The sequence below is a fragment of the Furipterus horrens genome, unplaced genomic scaffold, assembly GCF_987537825.1.
Source record: "Furipterus horrens unplaced genomic scaffold, mFurHor1.1.pri manual_scaffold_7, whole genome shotgun sequence".
NCBI classification, from domain to species: Eukaryota; Metazoa; Chordata; class Mammalia; order Chiroptera; family Furipteridae; genus Furipterus; species Furipterus horrens.
The window spans coordinates 84,040,913-84,057,565 of record NW_028327177.1 but is presented as its reverse complement, the minus strand read 5'-3'; the positions used below and the strand labels follow the sequence as shown (position 1 = coordinate 84,057,565).

General features: G+C 37.6%; 1 protein-coding gene across 6 annotated transcripts in view; it reads left to right on the top strand.

Moving 5' to 3' along the window:
• The window catches only part of SLC25A26 (solute carrier family 25 member 26), a 159,669-nt gene that overhangs the window by 11,871 nt on the left and 131,145 nt on the right, over positions 1 to 16,653 (top strand). For 4 of the 6 annotated variants that reach the window (XM_090283872.1, XM_090283870.1, XM_090283871.1 and 1 more), the window contains exons 2-3: positions 3,399 to 3,555; positions 8,503 to 8,612. The exons of 1 other annotated variant lie outside the window; for it this stretch is intronic. In XM_090283872.1, coding sequence (XP_090139998.1) covers positions 3,399 to 3,555; positions 8,503 to 8,612 — 267 coding nt within the window. The remainder of the gene's footprint in view (positions 1 to 3,398; positions 3,556 to 8,502; positions 8,613 to 16,653) is intronic. One more of the 6 variants, XM_090283874.1, reaches the window with a different exon arrangement.

Below are 16,653 nucleotides of genomic sequence, written 5' to 3'. Positions count from 1 at the left end.
ATTCTAGATTTAGGTATTCAAGAACAGCTGTACAAAGTTCTAGAAATGAGGAAACAAGACTTGGAGGAAACTAGAACTCAAGGTGGTAAGAAGAGCAAATAGTGGAGGTGAGAGTGGAGAGGTAGAACTTCCAGAACCTTATAAAGGATTCTGTTCTTCATCCCGGGAGCTACTGGAAAGTTTGGAGGACACATACGCTGGAGAGTGGCAAGATGAAATTGAAGTTTGGATTTTACAAAGGTGACTGCCATCAGTGTAGAAGTGGCAAGGTGCACTGCAGGAAAGATGAATGGGGAGTGGGGAGAAGAGAGGTGTCCAGGAAGCAGGGACAGCAGTTCACTTAACAAGGAGCTGCTCCATTGTGGAGAACACTGAGAGAGTCAAGGAGGGATGTTTCCTGAGGATCCGTGTTAGTATTTCAGCTAGTTCTTCTCAGCTGTGGTTCAGGCCAGTGGCTGTGATGAGTTTGCATAGTCAAATTAGGTGGTTTGGTTTCATCCTATAGTTGAGCAGCAATGATTTCTTTTCTATTGTTGTGCATCCTTCTTTTGAGAAGTAAAGGCTTTATAGCCTGTGATCTTGATTTTTTTCAACTTCCAGAGAAACTTCAAAGCACTAATTAGATAGCCTGCCAGCACTTCTTACATTTTTTAAACTTAAGGTAGATATGTGTGTGGTGTATTTATTTATCCTTACCCAAGGACATTTTCTTTTCCGTTGCTTTTAGAGAGAGAGGGAGGGAGGGAGACACAGACATCAATCGGTGGCCTCCTGTATGTATTGGACTGGAAATTGAACCCACAACCTAGGTATGTGTCCTGACCGAGAATTGGATGCACAGCCTTTGTGGTATACGGGACAATGCTCCAACTAACTGAGCAACCCAACCGGGGCAGTAGAGATGTGTATTTTATCTGCAGGATATCAAGGTCACAATAAATTGTTATGCTGTAGTAAAGCTTGCTGGTTGCCTGGGTATTCTATATCTTTGGATTTTATTTACTTCTTAACGTATCATTTCAGTGTAAGCTACCATAAATCTACAAACAAATTATATGCCTAATACGTAACCTTTTGATAAGTGATCATAAATAAAACAAATATCTCAGACTAAAAACAAAAAATTGGCAGAGTTTCTTGTAATTCCACTGATGTTGGCTTATATATTTTGTACATAATTATGAACAAAACAACATTGATGTAAAATCATAAGCACTTCTTAAAGTTTTTGTTTAAATCTTAAATATGTTGCTGAATGGATAAATATACATATATTCTTCTTCCTGCTCTCTGTTACCTGTTTTTGTTTTTTTTTTTAGTCTTATGAATTTAACATTTGAGTCACAGAATTTTAAAATCTACAGAAGCAATTAACTTTTCATTTATATTTACTAGATAAGTAGATTGAATCTTGTCATTTTCAGGAGATAAGAATTCTGATGAAGGATTAGAGATTGAATGCATGCAAAGTAGTCAAAGAGATTGAAAGTGTAATTAACTTATTGGTTAAAATTCAGGAGTAGATGGCAAGCACTCTCTGAACCCTCTCCTAAGATTAAAGAGAAAATTGAAATGAAGTGCTGCAAATTTTAAAGGAATCCAGTCATATCAGACATTCTTAGCAGAATTTTAGTTCTTGAGCTTTGAGAAAATGAAGAGGCAGGCAAAATATTTTTACATACTGAATTTTATAAAAATCCTTTAGAAATAAGCGAGAAAATGTTGAAAAAGGTTGACTTTTTTTCTACATTACTTATAAACCTTTTCCCACAACTTAGAAAAGATCATCTTTCTATTCAGAGAGAAATCCCATATTATGTGTCATTCTTTTACTACCATGTGTGCTTCTCTACTGGCACATCTCTCATCTTCTCGTGACGGTCTTTCGCATAGTAGACCGTCGTGGTCTTTGAGGATGTGTCGTGTCTTTCAGGGTGATCATATAGTATAATATTAATGTTCATGGTAATGTGGTTTTCTAGTATAATCTTAAATAATTTACCTGTATTAGTTAATTATTGGATTTCTAATCAGAGTAATTTTATTTTTCCAATGAATTTTTGCAGTGGTTTTATTGTGAGTGGTAAGTATAGCAGAGAGTGTTTGCTGGGTACTAAGCTTCATACCCTCTGAGCATTTTGTAAATCCAGAGGGTGGAAACAGCCGATCATTTCGAACTTTGCCTGTGAGTTTGAATAATACTGTATGTATGCTTGTATCTTTTTTTCTACATTTTGGAATATGTAGTTTTTAATGTATATTTTAACCTCTTGAATTGGTAATATGGTCACGTGTTTCAAAATTCAAAAATAGCAAAAGTTGACACTTCAGTTTAAGAATCCCTGTAGAGGAAGCACACAGTGAGTTTCCTCTTTGTCATTCTTACATCTGCGTACAGTAAACTGGTCTTGACTCTCATCTTTATATGAAGCTTTAAGGCCTTGTGTGTGGACCTTTTTTTGATCCTGTGTTCCAGTTCATATTTTTCTGAGTATCTTTTTACTTTGACTAAGGTGTAACCAGTTTTACAATATTCTCCATATACTCCAAGTACTGATGAGGTTTAAACTTTTTAAAGTGCAGCTTTCCAAAGCAATGTGGCATCTCTTGGGAGGTGACGATAATTTGGGCCAGGTTTTAATGTCCTTTAGGAATTTAGCTCTTATTTTTTCCCGTTTATTCACTTGATTAAAACATTTATCAAGGGATTTTCAGATACACAGAATATAGGTATCCTTATATATTTGATTCTTAAAGTACAGGTCTAGATTCACAAGGATCATTACCTGTTTAAAAACAAAAGTCTTACTGCAGTTTCACTACTCATTAGTTAAAAAGACAAAAATATAACATTTGGTCTGATAAGGAAATATCAGCAAGATAAATTAAGTGAAAAAAATAAGGTTCAGCAAAGTGTATATTATATACACTTTTTATTTTGTAAAAAGGAAAATAAATATTCATATTTGCTTGTATATGCCTAAATTAACTTTGGAAGGATACAGTAAGAAAACAATCAAATTGGTTACCTGATTACTAGGAACAGGGAAGGAGACTTGGAACGCTTTATATTTCTGAGTTTGCTTGTTTACTTTTTTGAACCATGTGACAGTATTAAAAATGATTTTTAAGTTTATTTAAAAATAAAATTTAAAATTCACTTTAAAAAGAAAATTATTTAAAAATTTACAATTTGAAAATAAGCACAATAATGGCTGTTTCCCCATTGTTTATGTCACAGGTCTTTTGACTATGCCAAATAGTCCATGAACTGATAGGTATGAGAAATATGATTTAAAGACTACCTTCTTCTTATTCTTGCCCCAAATGGCAGAGAGTTTATTTTATTGTAACCTATTTTTCCTTTTTTTATCCCCACTACCTTTTTTTTTTTAAAGGCTGGTGGAGTAGCAGGTGTCTCTGTGGACTTGATATTATTTCCTCTGGATACGATTAAAACGAGGCTGCAGAGTCCGCAGGGATTTAATAAGTCTGGTGGTTTTCGTGGAATATATGCTGGCATTCCTTCTGCTGCTATTGGATCCTTTCCTAATGGTAAAAATTATATTGATATTCTCCCACCTATAAAGCCAAGATAATAGGATTTATTTTCAGAATGTTATGTGGTGTTCCTCATATAGAATTTCTTATGTGTTGTGGCTTATCTTCTGAATTTGTTTTCTACTTATTAACCTATTACTTTTGAATCAGCTATAGATCCCATTCCACTGTATTTTTAATAGAAAAAAATATGAGCAATCATTTTTTAAAGATTTTTATTTATTTATTTTTAGAGAGAGGAGAAGGGAGGGAGAAAGAGAGGGAGAGAAACATTGACATGTGATTGGTTGCTTCTTGAATGCACACTCCCAACCGGGGACCTGGCCTGCAACCCAGGCATGTGTCCTGACTGGGAATTGAACCAGCCGCCTTTCAGTTCACAGGCTGGTGCTCAATCCACTGAGCCACACCAGTCAGGGCTGAGCAATCTTTTTAAAATGGTTTTTGTTGTTAAAATTCCCAGTTAGAATCCTTAATGTGTTATTCTGACATTGATTATGGTGCCTTAGAACAGATTCTCAACCTTGTCTGCACATGGGACTCTCCTGGGAAGCTTTAAAAATTACCAATGCTTTTAATTGGTCTGAGCTTCACCTGAGTATTGGTGGGAGGTGGGGTGGAGGGGGTGTGTGTGTGTTATTAGCTTCCCAGGTGATTCCATGTGAAGCTGAGTTTAATAACTACTGCCCAGAGAGTCTTTTGGAGCAGATGAATCTAAGAGGCATTAAACCTTTCTGTCTTCACTAAATTGCTCTCAGGCGATGCAACAATTTCCACTAATCTCTCAAATGCTCTCCTTCTAGTGTCTTGCTTTTGTTTTGGCTTTGAAGTCACATTATATGATGTATGACCCTCTTATTCTAGAATCAATACTGTCTGTTTTACTTAATGCACTTGTTGGTATATGTACTTTTCTCAGATATTTACCTCATTTTAATTGTTTACTGATGCTCTGAGTGGCATTGAAAAGCAAACAAAAAACAACCACCACCACACACACAATTACAGAACCTCTGCTCTAGGAGATTTTTAAATTTTGGGATTTGATTTCTTTTTACTCAAGATGATTCATGAGAAATTCTTTCTTGTTAACTTTACATTTAACATTTATGTCCACATGTGAGCGCAGCATTCACAAAGTTCCATAGTGCACGGAGACCAACTGTTTTGGTCCATATGTTTCCTTCTCTCCTTTCCCCCTGCTCCAGCAGTCCTGAGAACAGCTGACTGTTTTGAAGTTATCCTTGAATTTCCATTTTTCTCACTACTTTCAGTAATTGGTTATAGCATGTTATTATTGAGCACCCACTCAATACCAAGGACAGCTCTGTGTGGGAGGGGGGCAATGTTTCCTAAATTTGACCACATTGTAATCACTTGATCACCTGATCAGATTTTAAGAAGTACTGATCCCTGTGTCCCACTTCCAGAGATCATGATTTATTTCGTTTAGGCAATGACCTGGGAATTGGAAGTTAAAAAAGAAAAATCCCCAGGTGATTTAATATGCAGACAAATTTGGGAACTTTTAAATGTGGGAACTGAAAGCAATATGTTACTAGGTTCCTATCTTTTGGTTATCAGTTTTTGTTTTGTGTTTTTTTCAAGATTTATTTATTTTTAGAGAGAAGGGAAGGGAGGGAGAAAGGGAGAGAAACATCAATGTGTGGTTGCCTCTTGCCTGCCCCCAACTGGGGATCTGGCCCATAACCCAGGCATGTACCCTGACTGGGGATCGAACCAGTGACCCTTTGGTTTGCAGGCTTGTGCTCAATCCACTGAGCCACACCAGCCAGGGTTGGTCATCAGTTTTTGTGGTATCTCCCTCGTTGTCCTCAAGATTTTTTTTTCTTACATATTACACCTAGGAATTACTGTTGATAGTTGTAGTATTAGATAGCCTGCAGGGTACATGGGGCTTCATTCAGCTCTCAGGACTGGTTTAGATTTTTTTTTTTTATAGCTTATTTTTTTACTTATTCTTTTTTCCGTTATAATTTATATCCCCCGATTTAGATTCTTGCCAGCAGGAGATTACATACAGAACATGGTTTTGAATTTTTTGTTGTGTGATAAAGTGGCATTCTCACCAGGTTTGGTGGTTTTCTTTGTTTGTTTTGTTTTTTGCCACCCACAGAATGTCATTGAATTGGAGATGCTGGATAAATTGTCAGTGACAGGGTTTCAGAAATGATCTTTTTGTTTTTCTGTAAATTTTTGGTGAATTGAAAATTTCTGTGTTGCACTTTTTATTTTCTGATGCTGTTAAAGTCCTAGTCTAAGTACAGTATACCAGTGTAACATTCAGTGGCTGTGGATTTTTGTGAGAACACATTCTGCAGGGGTGAGTAGTTGGGGATGGAGGTAATGAAAAGTTGAAAGAGGAGACGAAAGACCTGTATCAGGATTCTTACTCCCTATTTATAAGGGAATGTAGAAAAATCATTGTAGTATTTTTTTTAGAGTTAGAAGAGACCGTAAGTATCAGATAGCCCACCCCTTTTTGTTGTCACTCGCCTAGAGTTTCATTTGAAATGTTATTATGCCATCATTTCCAATTAGCAAGGATGCTCTTGGGTGTCACCCAGGAGAGTTTTGGGGCTTACATTTCTAAAGAACTTTCTTTGTCTTTCATAAGAGTAGCAATAAGGTCTGATCAGGTTGAGGTGGTTAACCATGAAAACCTAGAAACTTTTAGCAGTCTTTGTCCCTTCACCAAGTAGGTGGGGGTAGAAGGGTGGATTATGTAGCAAGTGGAACTTAGCTGAATGCAATTGGAGATATTCTAGCTGCATATTTAGTGAGTGGGCTAAAGTATAAAGCAGGAAAAGCCTTACTGGGAAGCACATATGGGAATAAGGACTTGTGTTAAGTGAGTAAAACTGCTTCCCGAGACTGCTTCCTCTTTCATGTTTCTTTGTTAGCAGCTGAGGAGTGTTTATAACAAAGCCTGCTGACTTTAACTGTGGAGAACTGATTTTCACTATCAAACTCTTTTGCTATGTGTTTCAGACTTTAATGTGATATGTTTAGATGTCTTACAAAGAAGGAATTTGTCTTTCATTGACCTTTAAAAAATTTTTTTGATTTATTTATTGTTTTTCTGTTGCAGTTGTCCCACTTTTTCCTCCATTGCTCCCCCCACACCCTGCCCACTCCTGCTCCCTCAGTCCATCCCCACCCCTTTATCCATGTCTATGGGTCATTTATACTTGTTCCTTGACTAGACCCTTCCCCTTCTCTCCTTCCCCACTTCCCCCGGTCACTGTTAGTCTGCTCCTTGTTTATGTGCCTCTGGTTCAATTTTGCTAGTTTGTTTGTGTTCTTCATTAGTTACCTGTATTAGGTGATATCATATGGTATTTGTCTTTTGTTGCCTGGCTTATTTTGGTAGGCATAATTCTCTCTAGTTCCACCCATGCTATTGCAAAAGGTAGGAGTTCATTCTTTCTTTCTGCTGCGTAGTATTCCATTGTGTAAATGTACCACAGTTTTTTGATCCACTCATCTACAGATGGGCACTTAGGCTGTTTATAGCACTTGGCTATTATAAATAGCGTTGCTATGAACATAAAGATGCATAAGGTCTTTTGAATTAGTGTTTCAGGATTCTTTGGGTATAATCCTAGCAATGGAATTGCTGGATCAAAAGGCAGTTCCATTTTTAGTTTTTTGAGGAATTCCATATTGTTTTCCGTAGTGGCTGCACCAGTCTGCATTCCCGTCAACAGTGCACTAGGGTTCCCTTTTCTTTCCACATCCTCGCCAGCACTTGTTGTTTGTTGATTTGTTGATGGTGGCCGGTGTGAAGTATCTCACTGTGGGTTTTTTTTTGCACGTCTCTGATGGCTAGTGATGCTGAACATTCTTTCATATGCCTACGGACCCTCTGTATGTCCTCTTGGAGAAGTGTTTATTCAGGTCCTTCTTTCACTGACCATTTATGCTTTATCTTTTATGGAAGTGATAAACATCTTTGTAAATAGTTCATGGGAGGTCTTGAAGCCCTCTTGTGCAGCTAAGATTAGCTCATGGTGATAGGGGTAGATTTTTGAGCTTTTGATTTCCAGTTTTAATTGTTGGTTGATTCCTTCCTTCCTTCCTTCCTTCCTTCCTTCCTTCCTTCCTTCCTTCCTTTCTTCCTTCCTTCCTTCCTTCCTTCCTTCCTTCCTTCCTTCCTTCCTTCCTTTCTTTCTTTCTTTCTTCTCCTTCCTCCCTCCCTTCCTCCCTCCCTCCCTTCCTTCCTTCTTTCCTTCCTTCCTTCCTTCCTTCCTTCTTCATATTTTTTTAGACAGGGGAAGGAAGGAGAAAGGAAGAGAAACAGCAATGTGTAAGAGATACATTGATGGGTTGCCTTTCGCACACCCCCAGATGGGGACCTGGCCTGCAACCAGGCATGTGCCCTGACTGGGAATCAACCCAGAGACATTTTGGTTCTCAGGCTGGTGCTCGATCCACTGAGTCACACCAGCCAGTGCTTGATTGTTTTCTTGATGTAAAGGTGAGTTGATGTAGTAAAAAGTATCCATGGTTATTTTGAATAAACAGCAATAAAATATCATTAAATGTTTTATTTAGTTAAGGTATATGTTTGCAATTTTAACCTGTCTATACTCATTATTGTATGACTGTATAAGGAAATTTATATCCGTTTCTAGAAAGGGATCTAAGAAATGTTAAGTGATTTGTTAGTACAAAATGGTAAATGATGAGTTAGCTGTTAGACTCCTTTGAGGCAGGTGTCATGTCTTCTGTATTTTCGTAGGTCCGGATTGGGCATATAATATGGGCTTGGTAAATTCTGTAAGAGAGAGGTGGGGAAAGAGTATGTGTTTATTATCTTTATCTGTTATGTCATAATTTCTTAACTAGAGTTGTAATTTTTTTTGACAAACATATTTCTTAACTTCGTGAGAAAGGCTGGTTTGTTTTGAATTTCAGCTGCTGCCTTTTTTATCACCTACGAATATGTGAAATGGTTTTTGCACGCTGATTCATCTTCATATCTGATGCCTGTGAAGCATATGTTGGCTGCCTCAGCTGGAGAAGTGGTAAGTAACAATTTATGTATATAAAACACTTCAGAAATACAAATCATGCAAGTATCTTCAGAACAGATATTACTTCGTTTTGCTTTTTAATGAAGTAAAAAAGTACTTTTTAAGTTTTGAGAGTTATAAATTCCAATAAATGTGAATGGATTAAACATGATAATTAAAAGAGTAGATAGGATGAAAGAAAAGTCCAACTATGTGCTATTGAGACAAACGTAAAATAATTATACAGAAAGAATGAATTTAAAGAGATGGAAAAAATACCCATGCAAAATCGTGATGGCTTTGTATTATGTCAGCATAACTGAGCTGAAAGTCCTTTTCCTAGAACTCCCTTTCCAGGATGGGTCCAGGTTAGGCTGGCCACAGGAGACATTTGTAGAAGATATGTAAGGTGGAGGAGACTTCCAGCCAAGATGGAGGCCTATCCTGACACGCTCTGTCTCCCTCTACAACTAAGAAGGAATACAACTACCGCAAAACCAGAAATAACCAGAAGTTCCAGAAAATAAATGGAAGTCCAACATATGAAGTTGTAAAGAAGTGGTACTCGTCTGTACGGGTGGGACGGCGAAGCCGGGGTGGAGAGGTCAAGCTGTGCTTGTAGTGGCGGCAGCGGCGATGGCAGTGGGATGGCGGTAAGCACAGATACCCGTGTTTGGGGGGAGGCAAGAAGCACCTGGGGTGCACCCCTGGCTGCAGACCAGACCCATCAGCTTGTGATTCCAACTCTGGGGAAGGCAGACGCCCATTGCCTTGGACTGTGAGGCCCAGAGGGGTTGGGGATGGAGGAGGAGGCTCCTGGTCTCTCAGCGGAGAGTGAACAGCAGGAATTCATCTTGGACCCCCACCCCCACAGAAAACACCACAGCATGGTGAGAAACATTGCCTGGTTGTGACGAGTGCATGAGGCTCCGCCCCCTGTAGTATAGGAGGTGTGGCAGCCCTGCCCAGGAAGCAAAGGTAAACACAAAATTGTTCAGGATGGCACAGATCATGACAGAGATCCCAGTGACACAGCTGACCAGACAGCAAATATCTAATCTAACGAAGCAGCAGACAGGAAATCTTTCTGAGGCACAGTTCAGAGCTTTGGTTATAAGAATGCTTACAGACCTAACAGCAGATCTTAAACAAGACGGGGAAGGAATGAAGGCTAGTCCTGCTGAAATGAACAAAAAAACATATGAAACTAGTGGTGGGGGAAAGAAAGTCAGAGATCAAATCAACAAATCGGAACATAGAGAAGGTACAGTCAACCAGTGCAGAAAGAGGAAATGAAAAGTGAGGAAAATGAGGAGAGGCTCAGAAACCTATGGGACAGCTATAAGCAGAACAACATCTGAATCATAGGGTTGCCAGAAGGTGAATAAGAACAACTAGAAATTGAAAAATTATGTGAACAAATAATGAAGCAGAACTTTCCTAACTTGGGGAAGGAAATAGATTTACATGTCCAGGAAGCACAGAGAGTTCCAAAAAAACTGGACCTAGGGAGAACTACACGAAGATACATTATAATCAAAATGTCAAAAATTAAGGATAAAGAGAGAATCTTAAAAGCAGCAAGAGAGAAGAGAATTAGGTACAAAGGGGTCCCAATAAGACTGTTGGCTGATTTCTCAAAAGAAACTCTTCAGGCAAGAGGAGACTAGCAAGAAATATTCAAAGTAATTAAAAGCAGAAACCTACAACCATGATTACCCTATTCAATGAAGCTGTCATTCAGAATAGAAGGGCAGAGAAAGTGCTTCCAGGACAAAGTAAAACTGAAGGAGTTCATCAGATCCAAACCACTGTTATATGAAATGTTAAAGGGACTTGTTTAGGCGAAAGAGGATCAAAACTATGAACATTAAAATGAAAACTGTATCACAACAACCAACAACAGAAGCTAGGGAACCGAAACAAAGGCTAACTAAGGCAACGAGAATGAGAAATGAATTATAGGTATGGGGAACATATTGGGGGGAGGTCAGCACGGAGGGGATAGGGGGTACGGGAGGGAGAAGGTACAGGAATTAAGAAGCATAGTAGGATGGAGTGGGGTAGACAGGAAGATGTTGAGAACTTTATGCACAACCAATGGGCATAGAATAAGGTGGGGGGATCAGCTGGAGGGAGGGGGCCACTGGGTGGAGGGGAAAAAAGGGAAAAGAAATTGGGACAACTGTAACAGCAGAATTAATAAAGCATATTTAAAAAAAAAGGTGTAAGGTAGAAGTGAAGCAGATGTGTTTATGCACAGAAGGTTGGTGTAGGGTCAGGCATGCGTGCAGTTCATACGCTGCATTACCACCCTGGGGACCCAGGCAGCTCCTCCAGCTCCCACTGGATCATCTCCTTCAGCTTCTCTACATTCTGAGTCCAGATGTATGAGCCCTGCGGTGAAGGGTGTCAGCTTATGCTACAGGTCACCCATATCATCATGGTTGGTGGGCGATAACATGAGTTTGTTTGTCCTGGCTTTCCCCATATCACATCCATCTTTCCTTCCTGATTCCTTGCCCTCTGACTTCTATCCCAGCATTGGACACAAAAGTTACAGTTCTGCATAAGCTGCTTAATCAGCTCCCACTATTACTTTTCACATTGCTATAATAACTTCTTATTTTTCGTATTCATAGTGGTTCTACAACTCTGATCAGTCCTACCTGATTCAGGAATACTAACTGTGGGTGGGCAGGGCAGTGGAGAGCATGGGGGGGGGGCAGGGGGCGAGATTGGGACTACTGTAAAAGAACAATAGGAAAATTAAAATAAAAAGAAATACTGAAAGACTAATGGAGTAATCTTAATATCAGACAAAAAAGACAGAAAGCAAGAACCAAAGAGAACATTGTTCAGTGATACAGGGATATTCTCCTGAGAGAGACCATGAACCTCAACCTGGACTAAATAACATAGTCTCAAAATATAAAAGAAAAATTTTCAGAATTATATAAGGAGAAGTGAATAAAAATGTAATTTTCATTGGAGATACTCACTATCTACCTGTAAAAGTCTTTAATACCAGACGGGCGTTAAATAAAAAATAATACAGGGTTATTTTTTCCAAAAACTAACACAGAGGAGAAGGGTACCAATAGACATTTCCTCACAACCCTCCCCCACTTAACTTTCTCTCAGTCCCTTCTGCTCAATGCTAAGGGACAATCTCTGATAGAATTATTTTTGTGTTTCCATTCAGAAACGTGTGTTCTTTACTATTATCTTCAAATTACACAGTGTGGTGTTTATGCAATTTTACTAAGCCATCTCAGTCTTGTTATGGGCAGAGGTGGACAACAAAGTGAAAAGAAAGGGTCTCTGTTTATGAACATTTTATTATTTTATCAAGTAACATTTTTTCTGTTTTGGAAAGTAGTTGTATATGTTAATGTTAGGAAATTTGGAAAGCAAATCAGTTTTTTTTTTTAACATTTACATGAAAAGTAATTATATATTGTGATTTTGTTTTCTTTGTGCTATTTTTCCTTTAGAAAATTTGGATGAAATATATAAGCTTATGTAATTGTATTTTCTTCACTTGAGAATATAGGAAATGGGGATGATGAAAAAAGAGAGATCCTGACAGAAAAGTAAAAGTAAATTCTAACTTTAAGAAGGCAATTAAAAAATAACAGCTGTATTGAGGTACAATTCACACACCATATAACTTTCCCATTTAAACTTTACAGTTCAATGGTTTTTAGTATAATTGCTGAATTGTACAACCATCATCACAGTCAGTTTTAGAACATCTTCATCACCCCAAAAGGAAACCCTGTACCCATTAACAGTTACTGCCCTTTCCTTGCTTCCCAGTCCTAGGCAACCAGTCATCTGCTTTTGTCCTTCTGGGTTTGCCTGTTTTGGACATTTTGTATAAATGGAATCCTACAGTATGTACAAGGGTTCTCTTTTTTCCGTAGCGTCACCAACACGTGTTATTTCTTGTCTTTTTGTTAATAGCCATAAAATGGATTTCTTGACTAAGGAATCAGTTGTGTGGGTCTTTGAAGAGAATGTTGGAAGAAATTAGCCTGAGAGACATTAACATCACAGAAGTGTTTTAAATAACTTTCCTTTTGCTATTGGTTTAAAAATGTTTTGCAGAACTCAAATTAATCCTGGATTAAAAATAATTGCCTTCATAATTAACTGCAATTATAGAAGTGATGGACTAAAAATATATAAATTTTTTAATAGCAAAGAATATAAGGTAGTGATTCCTTTTTGGAACTAGACATCCCTTTAGGAATCTAATGAAACCCTATGCCTGGTTCTCCAGTAAAGTGGACATATGGACACTTGCATAAAATTTATGAGGATTTTTAATTCTTTATATTCTTACTGAAAGTAAGAACTCCAGTACTTGAATTCTATCTGAAAATTAGCTAAAACTTCAATTTGAAAGCAATTTATACTTAATTAAAAATTTTTTAAAACTTATTATCCTTGGTTTAGATTGTTTTTGGTGCTGTTGCTCTGAAATTAGAATCTTACTGCATGCAGTTATTTTTGAGTATATGTACTAAAGAATAACAAATGAATAACAAATCACGGATGAGCATTTCAGTGTCTTGCAGGCTGTGAAAATTCTGTACTTATGACAGTTTTTGCCTCTGTTTTAGAAATGCTTGCTGCTTTGATTAAGGTTAAATATATTCTCATAAATTCAGTATTTGCTTTACATTTTTTAATATGTTGCTGAAAGCAAGCAAGAAAAAGAACTTGGTCACTTATTTCATTTCACATAGAACCATCTTGCCTGAAAGCTAGTTTGCTGTGTTGAAGGACAGGCTTTCTTCAATTTGTAAACTTTCTCTTAGAATTACAGAAAAAGTATTTAAACTGATATAATGAGGTAGGGCAAACGAGAGCTGTTAGATTACTCATGTTAATGATACATCTTTTTTTTTTTTTTTTTTAATTTTGGTTTTTCAATTACAGTTGTCCCCTTTTCCCCTAATTTCTCTCCCCCACCCAACCCACCCCCTCTCCCGCAATCATATCCCTCCCCGTTGTCCATGTCCATGAGTCTTTTATACACGTTCTTTGACTAAACCCTTCCCTTACTTATCCCCCTTCTCTCCCTCTCCCCTCCCCCCTATTGACTGCTATTCTGCTCTTTGTTCTATTTAGTTCCTTTGTTCGTGTTGTTCTTTAGTTTCCTGTATTAGGTGATATCATATGGTATTTTGCTTTCTTTGCCTGGCTTATTTCACTAAGCATAATTCTCTCTATTTCCATCCATGTAGTCGCAAATGGCAGAAGTTCCTTCTTTCTCTCTGCTGCATAGTATTCCATTGTGTAAATGTACCACAGTTTTTTGATCCACTCATCTACAGATGGGCACTTAGGTTGTTTCCAGCACTTAGCTATTGTAAACAGTGCTGCAATGAACATAGGGGTGCATAAGTTCTTTTGAATTGGTGTTTCAAGATTCTTTGGGTATAATCCTAGTAGTGGAGTCGCTGGTTCAAAAGGCAGTTCCATTTTTAATCTTTTGAGGTAATTCCATACTGTTCTCCATAGTGGCTGCACCAGTCTGCATTCCCACCAACAGTGCAGTAGGGTTCCCGTTTCTCCACATCCTCGACAGCACTTGTTGCTTGTTGATTTGTTGATGATGGCCGTTCTGACTGGTGTAAAATGGTATCTCATTGTGGTTTTTATTTGCATCTCTCTGATGGCTAATGATGTTGAGCATTTTTTCATGTGTCTATGGACCTTTTGTATGTCCTCTTCGGAGAAGTGTTTGTTCAGGTCCCTTGCCCATTTTTTAATTGGGTTGTTTGTTTTCTTGATGTTTAGTCGTATCAGTTCTTTATATATTTTGGAAATCAGTCCCCTGTCTGTGATGTCATTGGCAAATATGTTTTCCCATATGGTTGGTTTCCTTTTCATCTTGCTGATGTTTTCTTTTTCTGAGCAGAAACTCTTCAGTTTGATGTAATCCCATTTATTTATTTTTTCCTTTATTTCTCTTGCTTTAGGAGATGTATCCATGAAGAGATTGTTACGTGAGATATCTGATATTTTCTTGCCTATGTTTTCCTCTAGGACTTTTATGGTGTCACGGCTTACATTTAAGTCTTTGATCCATCTTGAGTTTATTCTTGTGTGTGGTGTAAGTTGGTGGTCTAGTTTCATTTTTTTGCAGGTCCCTATCCAGTTCTCCCAGCACCATTTGTTAAAGGGCTCTTCTCACTCCATTTTATGTTCCTTCCTCCTTTATCAAAGATTAGTTGACCATAGAGGCCTGGGTTTATTTCTGGACTCTCTATTCTGTTCCACTGATCTATATGTCTGTTCTTATGCCAGTACCATACTGTTTTGATTACAGTGGCTTTGTAGTATTGTTTGATATCTGGTGTTGTGATTCCTCCTGCTGTGTTCTTCTGTCTCAAGATTGCTTTTGCTATTCGGGGTCTTTTTTGGTTCCATATGAATTTTTGGAGGATTTGTTCTAGGTCTGTGAAATATGTCATTGGTATTTTAATAGGGATTGCATTGAATCTGTAAATTGCTTTGGGTAGTATGGGCATTTTGATGATGTTGATTCTTCCCATCCAAGAACATGGTATTTGCTTCCATTTATTTGTTTCTTCCTTAATTTCTTTCTTCAATGTTATGTAATTTTCAGAATACAGGTCTTTTATCTCTTTGGTTAAGTTTACTCCTAGGTACTTTATTTTTCTTGTTGCTATAGTAAATGGTATTTTCTTTTTTGTCTCTGTCTCTGCTATTTTATTGTTGGTGTACAGAAATGCCTTAGATTTCTGTATATTTATTTTGTACCCTGCTATTTTGCCAAATTCACTTATTATATGGAGTAGTCTTTTAGTGGAGTTTATAGGATTTTCTAGGTATACTATCATGTCATCTGCATATAATGAAAGTTTTACTTCCTCTTTCCCAATTTGGATGCCTTTTATTTCTTTTTCTTGTCTGATTGCTGTGGCTAGGACTTCCAACACTATGTTGAAAAGGAGTGGAGAGAGTGGACAACCTTGTCTAGTTCCTGAGTTCAGGGGGAATGCTTTCAGTTTTTGTCCATTGAGTATGATGTTGGCCTCAGGCTTCTCATATATAGCCTTAATTATGTTAAGATATGCTCCCTTTATTCCCATTTTGTTGAGTGTTTTCATCATAAATGGGTGTTGTACTTTATCAAATGCTTTTTCTGCATCTATTGAAATGATCATGTGATTTTTGTCTTTCATTCTGTTTCGGTGATGTATTATATTTATTGATTTGCGAATATTAAACCATCCTTGCATCCCTGGAATGAAGCCCACTTGATCATGATGTATGATCTTTTTGATGTATTGCTGGATCCTGTTTACCAATATTTTATTGAGGATTTTAGCATCGATGTTCATCAGTGATATTGGCCTGTAGTTTTCTTTCTTTGTTGTGTCTTGACCTGGTTTGGGGATTAGGATAATACTGGCTTCATAGAAAGAGTTTGGGATTTTCCCCTCTTCTTGGATTTTTTGGAACAGTTTGAGGAGGATAGGAGTTAGTTCTTCCCTGAATGTTTTGTAGAATTCGCCTGTGAAGCCATCCGGTCCAGGGCTTTTGTGTGCCGGGAGATTTTGGATTACTGTTTCAATTTCCTTTTTTGTTATTGGTTTGTTGAGACTTTCCACTTCTTCTTGATTCAGTTTTGGAAGGTTGTATGTTTCTAGAAATTTGTCCATTTCTTCTAGATTGTCAAATTTCTTGTCATACAGTTGTCTGAAGTAATTTCTAACTATCATTTGTATTTCTGAGGTATCAGTTGTGATTTCTCCTCTTTCATTTCTGATTTTGTTTATTTGTGTCTTCTCTCTTTTTTTCTTGATTAGACTGGCTAGAGGCTTGTCGATTTTGTTGATTTTTTCGAAGAACCAGCTCCTAGTTTTGTTGATCTTTTGGATTGTTTGTTTAGTCTCTATGTCATTTAGTTCTGCTCTGATCTTGATGATTTCATTCCTTCTTCTTGCCCTAGGCTTTGTTTGTTGTTGTTGTTCTAGTTCTTGTAGCATTGTGGTTAGGTTTTTTATTT